This window comes from Acartia tonsa, chromosome 14 (genome assembly GCF_053477335.1).
Source record: "Acartia tonsa isolate MP-2025a chromosome 14, ASM5347733v1, whole genome shotgun sequence".
In the NCBI taxonomy this organism is placed as follows: Eukaryota; Metazoa; Arthropoda; class Copepoda; order Calanoida; family Acartiidae; genus Acartia; species Acartia tonsa.
The window spans coordinates 19,109,648-19,127,962 of NC_137273.1; the positions used below are offsets into that span (position 1 = coordinate 19,109,648).

At 30.3% G+C, this 18,315-nt stretch overlaps 1 protein-coding gene across 5 annotated transcripts in view; it reads right to left on the reverse strand.

Annotated features, from left to right (window-relative positions):
* LOC145305770 (1-phosphatidylinositol 4,5-bisphosphate phosphodiesterase delta-4-like) overlaps positions 1 to 17,923 on the reverse strand; it is a 46,362-nt gene extending 28,439 nt beyond the window's left edge. For 3 of the 5 annotated variants that reach the window (XR_013874707.1, XM_080147564.1, XM_080147563.1), the window contains exons 1-3: positions 10,435 to 12,000; positions 7,505 to 7,616; positions 6,604 to 6,692 (exon numbers count right to left, since the gene is read on the reverse strand). Coding sequence is in view for 4 of the 5 variants with exons in the window: in XM_080147564.1 (XP_080003690.1) it covers positions 6,604 to 6,692; positions 7,505 to 7,616; positions 10,435 to 11,512 (1,279 nt within the window). In the remaining variant the exon portion in view is untranslated. Of the gene's footprint in view, positions 1 to 6,603; positions 6,693 to 7,504; positions 7,617 to 10,434; positions 12,001 to 14,722; positions 14,813 to 17,839 lie in introns of those variants that run through there. The other 2 variants (XM_080147565.1, XM_080147566.1) reach the window with 2 other exon arrangements.
* Positions 17,924 to 18,315: the final 392 nt, after the last annotated feature.

Here is an 18,315-nt window from a genome sequence, read left to right on the forward strand (position 1 = left end):
ATGTAAGTATGTCCTTATCCTCCTTTTAGCAGTACAAGTTTACTTACAATTTTGTTTCGTATTTAATACATTGAAAGGGTGAGCAAAACAAATTCGTACATTTTAAAATTCAAATTGCACGGCTTGTGTTAATGTTAGAAAACAGGTGAGCATACGTAAGAACTGCTATAAAGTTTTTTTTTTGGAAATATAAAAACAATTCCTGTGCTCGGCATTGGTAAGGAGCTACGCGTTAAAATGTCCCAACTGACGTAAAACTTGACTTGCGAGTATATTAGAGAATAGGGTGTGCAAAAAGAGCTACGTACATTTTTAATTTAAAATTTCGTTTGTCCTACCGTTTCAGTGCTTCGCTTTTAAGGATGCTGTCATCCTTGTTAAAATTCAAATTGCGCGGCTTGTGTTAAAAGAAGAAAAATGTTATGCATACCGTTAGAACCGCTATGAACTATTGGATATACTGCAGTTCACGGTAAAATATTGCTGGTAACGAATATTGCTAAAAAAATATGAATTTTAAAGGCTGCTAGCTGCCAAACGGCTGAACGTACAGATCATGCCCGCACATAGTTTTAAGCGGCATTAAAAGGCCTACAAATAATCTGGAATAGCCATAAATCAATAATGCATAAATATCTTGCAGTGCAGAGAAATGCGCGAAAAAGACCTATTTTACGCGGTTTTTCTTCAGTGAAGCTTTCCCTGTGCATCATTGGATCTTGGCTATTAGAGATTATTTGTCGGCCTCCTTATGCCGCTTAAAATGGTGTGCGGGTATGATCTGTACATTCAGCCGTTTGGCAGCTAGCAGCCTTAAAAATTCATAAATTTTTAGCAATATTCGTTACCAGCAATATTTTACCGTGAACTGCAGTAGATCCGAACTATTTTCATGGTAATATAAGGATGGTTCTTGTGCTACAATGAAATAATCTAGGAACTAGATGATAAGATGTCCTAAATTTTACTGGCAAGTCAAGTTTCGAGTCAGTTGGGACATTTTAACACTTAGTTCCCTCACTATACGAAGCAGAGGAATCGTTTTTATATTTCCAAAATATAAACTTCATATTGGTTTTAACAGTATGCGTAACTTTTTTCTACTATTAACACAAGCCGCGCAATTTGAATTTTAACAAGGATGACAACATCCATAAAAGCGAAGCACTGAAACAGTAGGACAAACGGACATTAACACTTGTATAATGTCAGAACTGAATAATCAGAATATAAATGTATAAGAGTAAAAGCAAAATTGTAAGTAAATTTGTTGAAAAACTGCTTGATACAGGATAATGTTTATGGACATTATCATACTTACATTTTAAGGACTTGATTATAGAGTTGCTTCGCTTATTACATTATACTTTATTGTCCCAGGAATCAATATGCCAAAAATCTGATCAAACAGATGATTAGATCACATAAAAATTTGTCGTTGAAAAAGTAAAAAAATCAACATGTTTAAAATGGACGTACGGAAATTTTGGTAATGATTATAGAGTTGCTACGCTTTCTAAATCGTACCTAACTACTAAAGGAATCACCATGCAAAATTGGAAATCGATAGGACAATTCTAACATGCCTGAATTAACGAAAAAAGCTATCCGTTACTGACGTACGGACGGACGGAAATGTGACTTTCTCAGCTGCTAATGAAGATAGAGAGCTATAATTTTCAGTGAAAATTCCATTGGCAAATGCCTGTCTAGTCTATACATTATTTGCCCCTTGTCTGTCAGTCGTGCTTATAAACATGTTAATCCATTTCATGATTTTCGTTCTTTGCTACTTATGGATGGTGTCATCATTGTTTTATTTAACTTCTAATACATTTGAAGGTGGATAGGTTAAAATTCAACAAATAAAACTTGGTTGGCTCATAGAATGTATGAATCAAGAAATTCTTTCTAAAATAAGTATTTTATTTATCAAAACATAAAAAACATATAACAGTAACTTCAATCTTTACAAATAAATACAAACAATGATCAAAGTTGTGTTATACAATATTTAAAGGAGTCATTCCATGTCATTTTCAGGTGAAATTAAAAGAAAGATAAAATCCATAGGTAAAAATTATAAAAAAATGTTTCCATGAAGTGCATTTAACAATTGCAATTCAATATTCAGATGAGAATAGTTATTTATCGCATCATATTATAGATAGCATTCTGCAAATATAAAAATAAAAATGTTTAAGATATGAAGCCAAACTGGAAATAAGGGAGAGGTTGGATGTGACAATTTTTTTAAACCAAATATAAAAGTCAAAGAAATTCAATTAAATAAAGAGTTACAGCTCTGAGATTTGACATGGCAGTTGTTTTGTAGAGGTACAATATGGAAATATGAAGCAACGGCGGTTGAACCACCGCTCCCGCCGAAAACCGCCGTTTTCCGCCGAAATTTATATTTGCCTTTTCTCGCTAAATTAGACAATTTTTAATCATCTAAGATATTTTTTTCCATATAAATTTCCCTTATATGTTCACTTGACACTTGGAATATTTCAAACATGTCAATATCAAGATTGCAAGTGTCAAGTGTAAATCTATTTATACTTCATACTTCCAGTAAAACCACAATTCTCAACTATTGCATTAGCAGCCCTCCACTATCCTGACGTTCCTTATATTAGCATTTGGCGAGAAAGGGCGATAAAAATTCGGCGGAAAACAGCGTTTTTTGGCGGGAGCGGCGGTTCTTCTGTCATTTCCTCACAATTCCGCAACTGCCATGTCAAATCTCAGAGCTGTAACTTTTTATTTAGTTGCGTTCCTTGACTTTTAGTTTAGGTTTAAAAATGTCACTTCCGCCTCCCCTCTTTTATAGTTTCTGGACATTCAAATTAAATCTCAAATCTGTTATAAAATAAAAAATTAATAGCAATTAAAACAATATTAAATGTTTTGTTTACTGCAATGTGTAGGTGTAATATCATTGAATTAAAAAATATGACAAAAAATCACAAAAGTTATACATGTATTTAAGCATTGAATTATCCAGTATCATGATTTAATTTTTAAAAACAAAGCTCTGCTATTTCAAAACCCAAAATATTGAGCTTTCAACAAAGTGATTTTGAATGATTATCTTCAGTTTGTCTGATATCACCGTCGTTGCCATTATCTAAAGAAAAAAATAGTTTTAATTAGATAGTTTTAAGACAGCGTATATGTCAAGCTTGGGCTGATTTTAATTTTGAGGGATGTAAAAAAAATTGCGCAATTCGCACATCTATTATTCAATTCAGGGATCGACACTTTGATTTTTGAGTGGGTGGATGGACATATAGGGGGGTGTAGGCAACCCGCTGACATAAAAAATACACCCTTTTGTTGTCTGTTATACAGCCCCATCGATTTTTGTATAAGGAGGAGTCAAATTTTTTATTGCGCTTGACAAAACCCTGTGCACGCCACTGATTAGAAGGTGTTGTTAATTCATTTTAAACATGATTGACGTAAATCCTTATAATAAAGTAACAGGGTCTTTGTTTCTCTGTACCTAAGGATCTCGCTAACCACTGAACCGATCTGGTTCTCCTTCACAGGGCAGCTTCCCATAGGTCCCGGGAAGGTTTATAATTATTTTGGGGGAGGCTACCACCACACTCCCAAGAGAAATCGCCCGTAGAAAAAAATACCCCCTACCCCCCCCAAAAAAAAAGGCCTCTAGGGGCGTAGCCGCTAGTAAATAATAAAGTAAATAAATATCCTATACATTCATGTTCAAACAATTTGGATCAATAAAAAATAAATCCATATTTATTAAAAGCCAATCGGGGACGTGCTTTGGCTTTCATCTTAATCTGTATCAAATATTTACCTTTCACAAATTTAAGTAATACGGATGTGGTTCAACTTTGATGTTAATCACATTCTTAATTTCTGAAATTTTAAAATGTAAAATCAAACATATTCTAGGATTTTTAATATTATATGATACATGACAAATGTTATAAAGGTATTGTCGTCTAACTATACTCTTTGTTAATCCAAAAAATATAGAATATTAAGGCAATTGAATTAATATGGTATAAGAGTATAACATAATCTCATCAAAAAACATAAAAAATCATCACAATTTAATAGGACTTAATTAACTATTTTCTAGGAATGATTATATTAGAAAGGCTACACTTCGTTTATTGTACTTAAACATATATAATATATATGAAATATAAAAATCCTGATTCTTCAAAAATATTTAAGGGAAGCCCTACTACGTTTCCAATTTTGGTTTGTATGACTTATAGTTTTTAACTATTCTGCATTCACTAATTTTGTCTTTCATATTATAAAAAACTAAAAAATGTTAATATGTTTTAAAAGCTCATTTTAATCTAAAAAATCAAATCAAATATGAAACAAACTCGGAAATATTAAAAAAAATTGAACTTTCAAATCTGCTACAAAACAATAACAAAAGTCAGCTGCTACAAATTTTTCTGTAGAGGTAGAGATGGACAAAATATTAGTCGTAATTTTTAACCCATACCCAAATGAGTATTTGTAAAAAACATATGTAATTATTCATTTTTATCAAACTATTTTGCAATAAATATAATTACAGCATTATAAGACTATGAAAAACAAACTTTTATTCTTTTATACTATGATAATTAACTAAAATGAAAACGGAAAAAATACTCAGGAGAAATTTGTCTAATTCTATATATTCTATAAATTGGTATAAGGATTTGGATGGAAGTACTAGCCTAATCTAGACATTATACAGATAATTTCCATTTTAAAATGCTTCATTTATCGACAATTACACAGTAACAAAACAGTAAAATAAAAATTCGATATAACATAACTAATTAGACACTGTTAGGAAAACTTTTAAGCTATATTTTATAACCAAATTGTCATTGGAAATAGATTTAAACAGTAAAAATGTAGTCAAAGCAGCTTAAAAAATTTTTCTTCCCTTCCCCAACAAGGTTTTTTCGGGTTTAAAAAGTCAATATTTTTTTTCACAGGGAACTTTCAGATATTTTTTTTAGTTAATGTTGTTTTAAAAACACCCTTCTTTCCGTATATTAACAGAAAGTTTTAGCTTCACACTCCCTTTAAAGGCTTTATGAATTTTTAAATGATTTTTTGTTTGGGTTATTCTATTTAAATTGTGCTGAAAATACGTGATATAGGTAGGTAGGTACTTTTAGTGCAAAAAATAAAATCATCGCTTAATTTAAAGTGCATTGGTTCACCCCAAAAAAAAATAATTATGTTGAACTAGATAAGATAAAAGCGAAATTAAGAACAAAATAAAAAGATCACACCAAATAAAGCATTTTGAAGCTTTAGACAACTTTAATTTGTTTAATTTTTAAAACAACACAGCAATATATATTTTTTCTACACTCACCAGCGAAATCGTCATAAGCAACTACAAAAAACAAAAATGGATAATAAAATAAAATTCAGGCATAAGTTGAAAACGTGGGTGGATTTATTTGCAAGATATTTTAAAAAGTTTTTGAAAGGGAGGGGGAATATTTTACTTTTAAAAACTTAAATTCCTTTTGTTCCTTTTTTTGAAATAGCGCATTCGTATTCTAAAGAGCAAGGGTGCTATAAAAATAGCCTAAAACCAAATCCCAGGATTTAAATCCAAAATAATAAAATAGATGGCCTAAAACCATCACAGCACCTTTGTATAGCTAACTCAAAATAGAAAACCCAATCGGTTCAATTGTTATTGAAATCTTAAGAATCAGACAAAAACTCTTACTACTTTCTATAATAGGATAGATAGGTATGTGTACTAACATATAATAAAGTGTTAAGTGTAAATCTATGAGAATTTTTCGTTAAAAATTATTTGTAGATGCTGGGGGCGAAGCTGCGAATATGTTGAAAATTAGCAGCTGTACATAGAACTGATATAAATCATCAATTTCCTGATGTTATTGAGTTTGCCATAGTAGGGAGGATAGAACAATAGAGTATAATATAATAAAACTAACATCGTACTTTAAACTTTACATCGTAGGTTCTCATAGGACATGGAAAGGTTATAACTATTTTGAGGGAGGGTACGACCACCCCACCACCCCTAAAGAATTTATAAAAATTTCTCCTTGAAACTTAACTTGAAAGTGGGGGGTCGACATCCCATCATCCCACTCATGTGCCCCTCGAGGCTTGTAAGGGCGTAGTCGGTGCTATATAATAAAGTGTAACTTTGAGCCTTCAAAAGCTTGTAAATTAGAGCAAAAAGGGTTGTAGATTAATTAACTCATTACATAACACAAATACGAAAATCTGTTTCTGCTATGAACTCCTAGAAATTCTAGTATTCACAGAAGAAAGGTTTACCAGGGAGGGAAGGGACATTTGACTGTAAATTACACTGGTACCCAAAGTTTTAAAACCACGATATTATATTCGTTGCATAAAAAACTTTGAGTACTTTTTTAAAATTATGATTGGTTACTTCCAACATGGTAGTATCCAAAATTTATAATAATAATATTAATCTACCGAAGGGTAATCTTGTATATCACCATTGGGGATGTATGTCAATCTATTACCATTGTCTTATCCTAAAAAATCCCTGGGTTTACCTAACCTCCTGTAATAAGGTACCTTGAGACGAAGTACACAGGGAAAGTGTACCTCCTTCTTTGTGTGGTGAGTAACGCAGTGTTAAAGTCTCTAAGTCAACCCAGAATTTCCTAAATACAATATTTTTTAAATAACAATCCTTATACAAAAGTAACAGGATGTTTGTCTGTGTGTCTGTACCGAAGGATCTCGCTAACCGCTGAACCGATCGGGTTCTCCTTAACAGGGTAGCTTCTCATAAGTCCCGGGAAGGTTTATAACTATTTTCTTCGGGGGTGGGACACCCCCAACCCCCCAAAAATGAAAAATACCTCCCCCCCAAAAAATGTTTTTTTTCGTTTTTTAACTAAAATTAAAAATGATGGGGGGGGCACCTCCCCCCACCCAAAAAAAAGATTTCAACCCCCCAAAATATTTTTAAAATTTTTCTTTTAAAATCTAAAATAAGAAATTGGGTTATCAAATTCGTCTCCCCCCTCCTCAAGTGCCCCTAGAGGCCTCTAGGGGCGTAGCCGCTAGTTATGAGTAAAGTAGTAAATAAATGCATAAAAACCATATATTTAAATATCAAGAACAGCCAGGTAGACTAATGGACAAAGTTTGTTGAGTAGATATAAATGGGAATCGACACGAAGTAAAATTGCGATGCTCAACTCATGAAAGCAGCGTGGAGGGTATACCATTTTGCTAATATTAAGGTTTTATCATGGATAATTTGGCGTTTTCCTAAGTTTATTAATTTTTTCAACATTTTACCTTGTCAATTTAGGTAAGTTTTTTTTGTAAAAGAATAAATGATTAATTCTAAAGAACTGGAAGCAATCAAGTCCTAAAAATATTAAGTCTTAAGCTTTAATATAAAGGCTAGTTTGTAGCTTTAAAATCAAACCCACCAGAATGATCCAACAACTAATAATTATACCTTTTGTAGAATTTGATGCCTCTTGTTCCTTTGTCCCGGATTTTATACAATTGTGTTCCATTCTTCAGCACATCTAGCTTATCCTTCACTGACTGAGATCTTGTGTACGATTCTAAATAAAAAAAATACAGCAATTAGCTTTTGTTTGGAATAGTTTTTTGTCGCATCCTATTATAGACAGCTTTCCGTGTGTATTAAAAGAAAAGTTATGAGATTAAAACCAGTTTTGTTAGCTCCGAACGTCCAAAGGCCAGGGCTAACAAAACATATATTAGTTTTATTATTTTTACTTTAAATATACGTAAAAAATTTTCTGTAATACGATGCTATATATAATTTTCAGTTTAAATGAGAACAAGTTCGAATCCAGCGGATATTAATCGGTTTCGGAGCCATCCTGGAAAACATTGATTATTATTTTTCTATCTGTTTCAAAATCACACTCATACCATATCAAATAAATCAAAAACAAAGCATTGAAATTAAAATGCCAACAAAAATATATACAATATTAACTATGATATTAAAAGCCAAGCTTTAAAGTAACAAATTAAGAATTTAAAAAGTATAATTTAAAAGAAAGATAACTATACTTTAAATAAAAAATAATCCAATACATGCTTAAGCAAAAACTCTAAATATTATCAGGCCTATCTACAAGATTTCAAGTACTTAAGATGGTTTGTTCTTTTTTAATTTCCTTGTAGACCAAAATTCTCCACAAGGGCTAGGTCTCGAGCTGTATTGCTCTAGAGAGGTGAGTAGATTTAAACTTGAATATTTTTTATATTGTCTTTGCTTGAGCATGAATTGGATTATTTTTATACCTTTATGTTTCAGAAACCTAATATTTTTCTGTCATAAATGGAAAATGAATAAATTATTTAAATTTTTAGAGTAAACATTTCTGGCAAAATTAAATTTTCCTCACATTTTCATTTTATTCCAAATTGTTTCAATTTAGAGTTCATCTAGCTGTGTTTGTATATGAAATGGATCTAACCAAAGGTGGATTATTAAAAATAAAGGGGGGGGGGGGTTAATGCAACCATCTCGTAATCAATGTATAAATGGCACTTAGAATTCGAATTTTGATATGAAATTTTGCATGAGTAATCCTTGGTAGGTCTATTTTCCCTAAATCGAACAAAAAGTTGTAGAAGTAGCGGCTAACGGCTGACGGCTCAGCCATTTAGCCATTTTTTGGCTTTTTTCAAGGGAAATTCATCACGAAACCTAACTCCACATATTACTCTTTTTACGCTCCAAAACGTTTTCAAGCGGTTCTAGCCGGTAGTTGCTGGTACAATAAATCTAAAAAAAATAGACCTACCAAGGATTACTCATGCGAAATTTCAGATGTAAACTCGAATTCTAAGTGCCATTTATACATTGATTACGAGATGGAACCCCCCACCCCCTTAAATAAAATCTTATGTTAGTAACTCTTCTATGATTTTATTTAATTTTTGTAGATTTTTATGCTATTTTGGAGGATTTTTCACAAAACAATTTTGGTGAGACAGTGATGCAGCGACCCTATTTTTTTAAGAATCAACCTCAAAACTAACATGCAAATAAAATATGTATTACACATTAATCATGTTTCTATCATAAAATGTTTGTGAATTTCTAAATTTTGATCCTTTAATTTTAAAAAAAATCTATACTTTTTTTACAATGTGATAAAAAGCAGAAGGTATGGAGATTTAATTTTTATGAATTTATTTTCATTTTTTGTTAAGATAAGAGATGATTAATTAGTGCTCAACTAACACCTTTTAGGAAACTTCCGATTCTACAAAAGACCAACTAAGTTCTTTAAAATTCTCACAAAAATATATGATTAGTATTTTTTCTCAATCATATAATATTTATAGCTTTGTATTGTTAGTCACAATTCTTCTTTTACAATTATTCTCGAACTTATTGGAAATTTTTACTGTAAATTTAAATAGTAACCAAAGCTTTACAACATTTTGTTTGTAGGCTTAAAAAATTTAGGTTATCTTCATTAAGTTTTTATTTGTTGGTAAAATTTAAGGTATCCAAACTTTTTCACCAATAACTATAATCTACAAAAGGGATAATTTTTCCCATAATTAGAGTGTACATTATTTTTTTGTCCAATATTTTGTGAATTTTTGTAACAAAAGTATGATTTTTTATTTCTTGAATAGAAAAATGAAGAGGAAAATATGAATAGTGCTATTATTATTTTGCAGAAAGAAACATCATTTCTAATAAATACTCAGGAAAATATTGTTATGTAATCTTGACATAATAATATCATATATAATGTAAAGTATTTTTTCTTCTTTTTATAGATGTATACTTTTGTTATTATCAAGTTGATTCTATTCTAACACAATTAATAATAATTTTCTCTTATAATTTTTCTATTCCATTATTTTCTACCAGAGCAGCTGACAAATTCAGTCTACTTCTAAAAGACAAAGAATAGTGATCTTTTTATATCTGAAAGACACAGGAAAGACCATAAACTGTTTCAGGCCTAAATTCACCCTAATTTATTTCTTTTGAGAATAAAATTATGTTCAATATTTTTTTTGGAAAAATGTTTGCAGGCAACCAAACTTAAAAAAAAAGTATTTCAATCAAAACACTAAATTTTTAGCTTATAATTTTGATACTTATTTTCATGCAACACATATTGTTGTTTTGGCAATTTGACAATTTTTTGGCTAAAAAGTTAATAATTGATAACTCTTTATCTCTTTAGTTTTTTTTGGATAGAGATAATTATTTAATCATTAGACATTTTGGAAATTTCTTAGAGCTAATTAAACTAACAAGATAACACTTGTCACTAGACATTTGCTTTATGTTTATAATATTCTTTAGATCAAATGAAAGACATTATAAAATACTTAATTGAAAGATACTGTCTTGATGAGTGAATTAGATACCTTGCAAAGCCCTCTCAATATCAGCTGAAAAGTTGCTAATACTAATCTTGTTCTTATTCCTCTTCTTTGATTTAGATCTCATGCTACCAAACAATCTCCTTCTTGTTCTTGGTGTGGGGTTTGGAGTTGCTAGAGATTGATCTACAAAGCTAACAGTTGCTCCTCCAGATTTGGAACCTTCTTGGACAAAATCAGTCTTATTTGCATACTGCAGTTCATTACTAATGTTTTCCTTGATATCTTTTTCAACTTTTACTTCATTGATTACAATTTCAGGTATTGGTTCTTCTTCTTTGATAATTTCTTTGTTAATGAATTTTTCTGTTGATATTCCATCCAGTATTTTATCTTGATCTTTCTCATAGCTTTCTGTATTTACATCTGTATTTACATCTTGAGCTTTTACTAAATTAGACATTACTTCATCTTTGTCATTAGCTTTTTCATCATTAAATGTTTCTTGGGATTTAACACCTTTTGTTACTTTATCAGAGTTTTCTTTTTCCTCATCTTTTTCATTTTCATCTTGATTAACATCTTCTGATTTAGCTTCTTCAGTAGTATTGTCAGTATCTGTTATTACGTCTGATTCATCAGTAACTTCTGTTACGTTTCCTATAGCTTCTTTATTTGGACTTTTGATTTCTATCTTTTCTCTTTCAATGATGTTTTCATTATTTTCCTCAGAAATTATCTCAATTTTAAGTTTAACTCCATTTTCTAGTATATCAATTCCATTGACTATTGGTGTCATACATTCATTTGTTTCTCTATCCACTTCAACAACATGATGCTCTAACTCTTGGTACATATGGGAGCATCCAGTCATCTCTTCATTATGCTTACACAAAGGGCAAATGCTGGAAAACTCTTTATCATCAACAAGTTTAGCTTGTTGAACAAGATCTGCTGGTGAAAGAATTACGTCAGCCTCCAATCCATTAGTAATTAAACTATGGTTATCATATTCCACTGTACTAACTTCTGATGAAATATAATTACCATCTGCTTGGTCTTCATTGTTTAGCATTGTAAGCTGAAAGCTTTCCCTGGTAACTCTTTCTATTATACTTTCCATGTTGTTAGTAGGAGTAACACTCTGCTCATTAGCATCATCGTCTACAATATTATTGCCATTTTCATCAACAGAGGTACCAGGAGGTAGGATATCTCTTTCTACATTGGAAACAATTTCTGAAGAGTCTTCAATATTTTTCTGTATATCTTTGGCATTTGAAAATCTTCTCACCACCAATACTTCATGATTTGAAGGTTTTTCTGGGTCAAAAGGCTTCCATGGCCTATGAATATTATTTGTTGACTTTATTGAAATATCCAAGTTTGTCACAAATTAAAATAATCAATGTTTGTTTATATTATATTTTTTTTTAGATAAGGAACTTTTATTTGTATTACTGTATATGGACATGAATGTACAAAGTTTAATTTCAAGTTAAAAATACTTAAGGTACATTTTAAATTTGTGTTAATAAATTAGAACCATTTTTGCACTGGTTTATTCACATATTTTTCATACACTATCCTATCAGTATGCTTATCTATTCAAAACTAACAAAACTCCAATGATTGAGAGCTAAGAAAGAGAGCAAAGTTTTAACCCACCAATCTTGCACACATATTATTCTCTCTACATCATTATTTCTTATTTAGGTGTCTACTTACAAACATTTTTCCCAATGGATTTTTAGGTTTCTGATCTTGCCACAAGTGCTATATAATATCCCTCCCCCATAAATTTTTAATAACCAAGGTAAACTGTAGGTTTAGATAGGATTAAAGTGCCTATATATGTGCTGTAAAGATCTGATTGTACTTTGTTATTAACCATTTCCAACGGCATCAATCACACACATATATATATATATATATGTATATACTATCAGCTACGCCCTCTAGAGGCCTCTGGGTGCACTTGAGGAGAGGAGGGGGGGGGGAGGGAGGGAGTGGAACTAATCCCACTTTCAATTTTTATTGAAAAGAAATGAAAAAATCTTTCATTAGAGGATAATTTTTTTCTAAGGGCGATTACTCTTGGGAGAGTGATGATGCCCTCACCCAAAATATTTATAACCCTTCCCAGGACCAATAAGAAACTAAACTGTAAAGGAGAACTAAATCAGTTCAGCGGTTATCATGATTTTTGAAGGAAAACAGACAGATAGATATCCTGTTCCTTTTATATAAGGTTTTTAAAGTCAATAATATTCCTGGGTGCAATGTTAAAATATTTCTTATCCATTTAAAACTTTTAATTAAAGTTATCTGAACTATTCAAGTTCATATCACTAACTAGCTAATCCTTATCTTTTCAAACATATTTGAAAAACAGAAGGTCTGTAATTTCCAACCACAAAGTGTAGCAACTTGAAAACTTAATGAAATAGTTGATAATGTGTTTTGTCATCAGATTTCTTTTTGACTGACAGAATTTTACGAAGTATTGATATGCCCATTAATTACAAGGCAATGAAAATTAAGTTTAAATTTTTAAAATGTAGGTATATACTGCTTCTAGTAAATACTTAATAAATCAATGTAATTAATGTCATAATCATAATTAGAAAAATAATTATCCCTGAATTATTTTCATGCTTGGGTTCTTTTGATTATCTAAGGTCTCATATTTTTTGAGATTTATAAAAATCAAATCTTTCGTCTTGCTAATTATTCAAATTAAAATACTACTATACTTGTTTTACTTTAGATTGTCATAATACAGAGCTTTATGTAGTATTTTCCAATCTTATATATTTACATTTCCTATCATCAGCTGGTTAGGATTATGTAAGACTTGATTTAATAGAGATTTAGGTAATGTGTCATTGCTTGTATCAACATTAGTAAATTCGGGATTCATTTATTTTAATTTTTATCTAACATTAGCGGCTTAAAAACTTAAAACCATTTAAAGACTTCAATCTGAAAATTAACTAGCCTTGAACCATCCTGGAACCTATGTAAAGCTACCCAATATAAAGAACCCCATGAGTTCAGTGGTTATTGAGATCTTAAACTTCAGACAAAAAAACCTTACTAGATACTATATATATAAGGATGTAAAATAATTTCAAGAAAAAAAAGGAGAAAATACCAAGAGTATGTGAAAAAGTAAGACCAAAAAAGGCCATTATATTTAGTCTAAAACTATTTACTTTATACTCTTAAAATAAGTCTGTACAAACCCCAACTATGAGACATAGAATGCAAGGTGATTACAAATACAATGTCTGTATGTGTGTGTGTGAGTATACACAAAAATAAATAAATACAAGAAAAATACATCCAAATGCAACATGAATAGGTAAATAAATATAGCAATTAAAACACAAATATTTACATAGGTTTTTATTTAAAAACTTGAAAGGGTCCACACTACAAAATTATTAAATACAGAAGGTTTACATGCTAAAACTTCTAAATCAAAACAAAATTAAAATCCCGTATGTAATATTTGAAAAAAAAACAAGGATGTCAATGTCCATTAAAGCGAAGCTCTACATTTAAAACCATCAGAAAACCGAATATTAACAAAGGGGACTATCCACGAACGAGAGCAAGTGATTCTAAGCACCTTCCAGCAGTGATTCTCAATGTTTTTTTTTAATGAATATAATAGGGTTATGATTAATATTGTCATACCAATTTTAAAAATTAAGCTTTACCATGCATGGTGTTGTATGGAAAAAGCTTCAAAATGTTAGGATTTTTTTTACTATACATCATCGAATGTTTTGTTGAGTTCAAACTGCTGTGACACAAATGTAAACCTTCTTAATGAAAAGTGTTAATTTAGATAAAGGGATCGTAACTTGTAATATTGTTAACAGTTTTATTAGTGTACTTTCGTAATTTACAGCATTTGATTATGTTTTGGCATGTTATTTTATTTGAACCGTTAAACTCAACAAAACATTTGATGAAATTTCATAAAAAAATGCTTAACATTTCAATGTTTTATTCATAGAAAATTATAGTGAAACTTGTTTTATTCAATTGATATAACGACATTAAACATAACCCTAGTATATTCACCTACATAATATAATCAGTGCTGGAAGGTGCTTAACAGTAATTAACATAGAGTATCTATAAATTGTACCTATCTGTTACGGGAATCATCATGCCAAATAGGATCGTTTTGACATGCCTAAATTAACTTCTAGACGTATTAGTTTTGGACAAAACTTAAATACAGAAAAGATTTGGTTTTTAAAACATCTATGTATATCAATACTTCTATATATTTATTAGAAACAGGGTGTCCGACCTCTGATAGGATGTTCCAAATGTTCTGAGTGGATTGAGAGTCTTGAACCAGTGTGGTTATTGCATAGTGGTTCATTTAACAAGGTTAACCCTGCACAGTCATTATATTTTATTCAACTTTTTTTAGACACCGTGAATTGGGGTAAGGGAAAGGGGTGTATTACCAGCCTTTAAAAATATTTAATAAAGCTATCAAAATAATAAAACATTGCTGTACTTTCGTATACAGACAAACAAACCTCATAAAACGTCCAAGGGTTATCTGACACTAATAAAATTAGAAATCCGAAGAAAAATAGCCAAGATACTTAAATTTTTAAAAGGGCATACCTAAACAAGCTGTAAGGTTAATGGCAACTACAAACATGTTCTTTGCTTTTTTTGCTACGTTGGAAAAAAAGACATTAGACTCGATTAAATCATGTTTGATCTAACATTTGAATAAAATAATCGCAAGATTTTCTCTATTTTTGCTGTATCACAGTTTCTTGTCATTTGATATATATCTAATGCTGCGCTACTTGAAGGAAAAATTGTCCTTGTTTCATATTGCACCAAAGAAAACTACATAATTATTACACTTACTAATGATTTGTATGAAAAGAAAAATTATGTGTATTGTAACATAAAACTAATTAACTGGTCGTTATTTATATAATACAAATAAAAATTAACATATAGAGAAATAGAAAAGTAAAGTAATATTATATATCGCATCGTATTAAAGACAACATTCCACGAATATTTAAAAAAATCATAAAATTAATACCAAATTTGTTAGCCCATGACCTTCGGACCCTTGAAGCTAACAAATCTGTTTTTAATCTTATGATTCTTCATTTCAACATCCGTGGAGAGATGTCTATAATACGATGCAGTCAATAACTAATAATTGCTTATTAACTTAATTATATTTTATATTCGGAAATATAGGATAATGTAATTGATAAATTAGACCAATAAACCTACATAAATGGATATAGAATACGTGGATATTGTGAGAGATTCTCGCATACCCTGATAAAATGTTTCTTCAGTAGGCTAATAAAAGGATACCCCCCACTCTTATGACTTTATCCCCTCCCCTGACCATGGAGGAACCCATTGACCAATATCTGAAGACAATAATAGCAACCTAAATTGACGACAAAATTATCCTGTCACAATATCCACGTATTTTCTATATCCATTCTTACAAACTGCCAAAAAACAATGAAATAAACAAATAAATAATAGACGGACAAATTTTAAGACTAAAAAGGAAGAAAAATAACAAAGCAAAGGGGTAGTTTCACAAAATGCATTTGAACTTAATTTAGTGCACCGCATATTTTTTACTGGTTAATTGGTTAAACTTAATATGGCATATAATTGAAAGAATTTCAATTTTCTACAACGCAGTTTTTAAATTATCAAGACTTGAAAATCGTCTTTTTAAATTGCATATATCACAAAAAGACGATTTTCAAGTCTTGATATTTTCAAAACTACGTGGTAGAAAATTGAAATTCTTTCAAATATATGCCGTATAAAATATAGTTTAACCCATTAACTAGCAAAAAATATGCGGTTCACTAAATTAAGTTCAAATGCATTTTGTGAAACTACCACTTTGATTGCCTTGTTCTAATACAAAGAAGGGGGGAAGGTTCCTCACCATTTAATTTAAGTTGTATTAATCGTCAATACCCTAACTATACAGAATAAAACCTAACTACTATAAAATAGGATAATAAAACAATGAGAAATTAAATGACCTCGCATCTATTTTAAACAATATGATTAAATAGTAATCATACATTCTGATTTATATAAAATAGAAAATAAAGGTGAAATAAAAATTCCTGAAAAGCATCCAATATTATCATCACCTGACATCCTTAGGCTGCGTAGAATTAGTAATAAGATAGAGACTGTGTAGAGTATTATGTTTTTAAATACAAGATAATATTAATTTTAGCATTATATGAATTTTCTAGCGGTTGCGTCCCTAGCATCTGGGTGCTCTGTATTCTAAAGGGTAGGGAAATGCAGAAATATAGCATAAAATCATATATAAATCTAAAAATAAGAGCCTAAAACCATCCCAGGACCTATGTAAGCTTCCCTTAAATGAAAAACTCAATCGGTTCAGAAGTTATCGAAATCTTGAGCTAAATACAAAATAACCTTACTACTTAATATGATAACTAGCGGCTAAGACCCCCCCCCATTTTTAATTTTAGTTAAAAAAATTTTTTGAAATGGTGGGGGGGTAATTTTTTCTAGGGGCGATTTTTCTTGGGAGGTTGGTGTTACCCTCCCCAAAATAGTTATAAACCTTCCCGGGACCTATGAGAAGCTACCCTGTTAAGGAGAACCTGATCGGTTCAGCGGTTAGCGAGATCCTTCGGTACAAACAAACAGACAAACACACATCCTGTCACTTTATTATAAGGATAGGATATGTTGAAAATCTTTTTAAAAAATATGAAATTGTTCTATTTGAAAGAAAAATCCGCCAATGAAAAAATATAGTTCATCTTTTGTTTAAGAAACTAACATAGTGTACTTCAATTGTCAATTATTGTCAATGAAGAATTTTGAAACAGCAAAAACGTTGATGATTTCTTTATTTAAAGATAGTATATATAAAACAAAGAAATGTTGCTCAAAAATTGATATTTATTGATATTGTTTATTATTGAGAGATAATAAGGTTAATTTGATTACATTAATCATACCTTTTTTGTCTGATTGCCAATATAATAATAATCAGAAGTACTGGGAAGGGTAAATAAATGATAAATTATTATTTACTTCAATATTAGCTCTTATAAAAATTGACAAAACAATTAAATTCCAGAGAGAGAGAGAGAGAGAGGGGGAGGGGGAACAATTGACTGTTCATTACACTAGTCCCCAAGGTTTTATAATAACGTTTTCTTATTCGTTGGCAACAACTTTGGGGACTTTTAATAAATTTTGATTGGTTGCTTTATTAAGTTGAGTGTCCTAACGTTTCAACAAGTAGGTAATTTCAATATATAGAAGGGATTATTTTGTGTATTAACATTGGGGATGTCCATTAATTTATCAGCTATTGTCTTATCCCTTTAGATTCCTAAGTTTTTCTTACCTTTTTTCATAGAATTTTTTGGTGTTATTTTTTCTTCTGAAGCCTTTAGCATTTTTTTTTGTCTGAAAATAGGAATTTTTTATAATAACTTTCAAAGGATCTATTCCAAATCTTTTTAAAAATCTAGCAACCTACTTTTTCATTAATTTAGTAGGGAAATTAAAAAAATCTATAAGAAGTTTACTAAAAACTAAGAATTCTATAAGCACAATGGTTGGCGAGATCTTAGCCGACATAAACCTGATCATTTATATGAGGATTAATCATACAAGAAAAAATCATAGAATTTCCTAAATATTATCCGTTATTATTAAAGTAATTAGGTAATAATACTCTTTAAAAGCGAAGCTTTTTTGTAAGTAGGGTCGGTCCGGACGTCTGAATCGAATAGCTAAGATCTTAAATTTAGGAATTTTTTGGCAACAAATTTTTAAATGATATGCCTAATTATTCTATTAATCTAATTTTGAAATTAT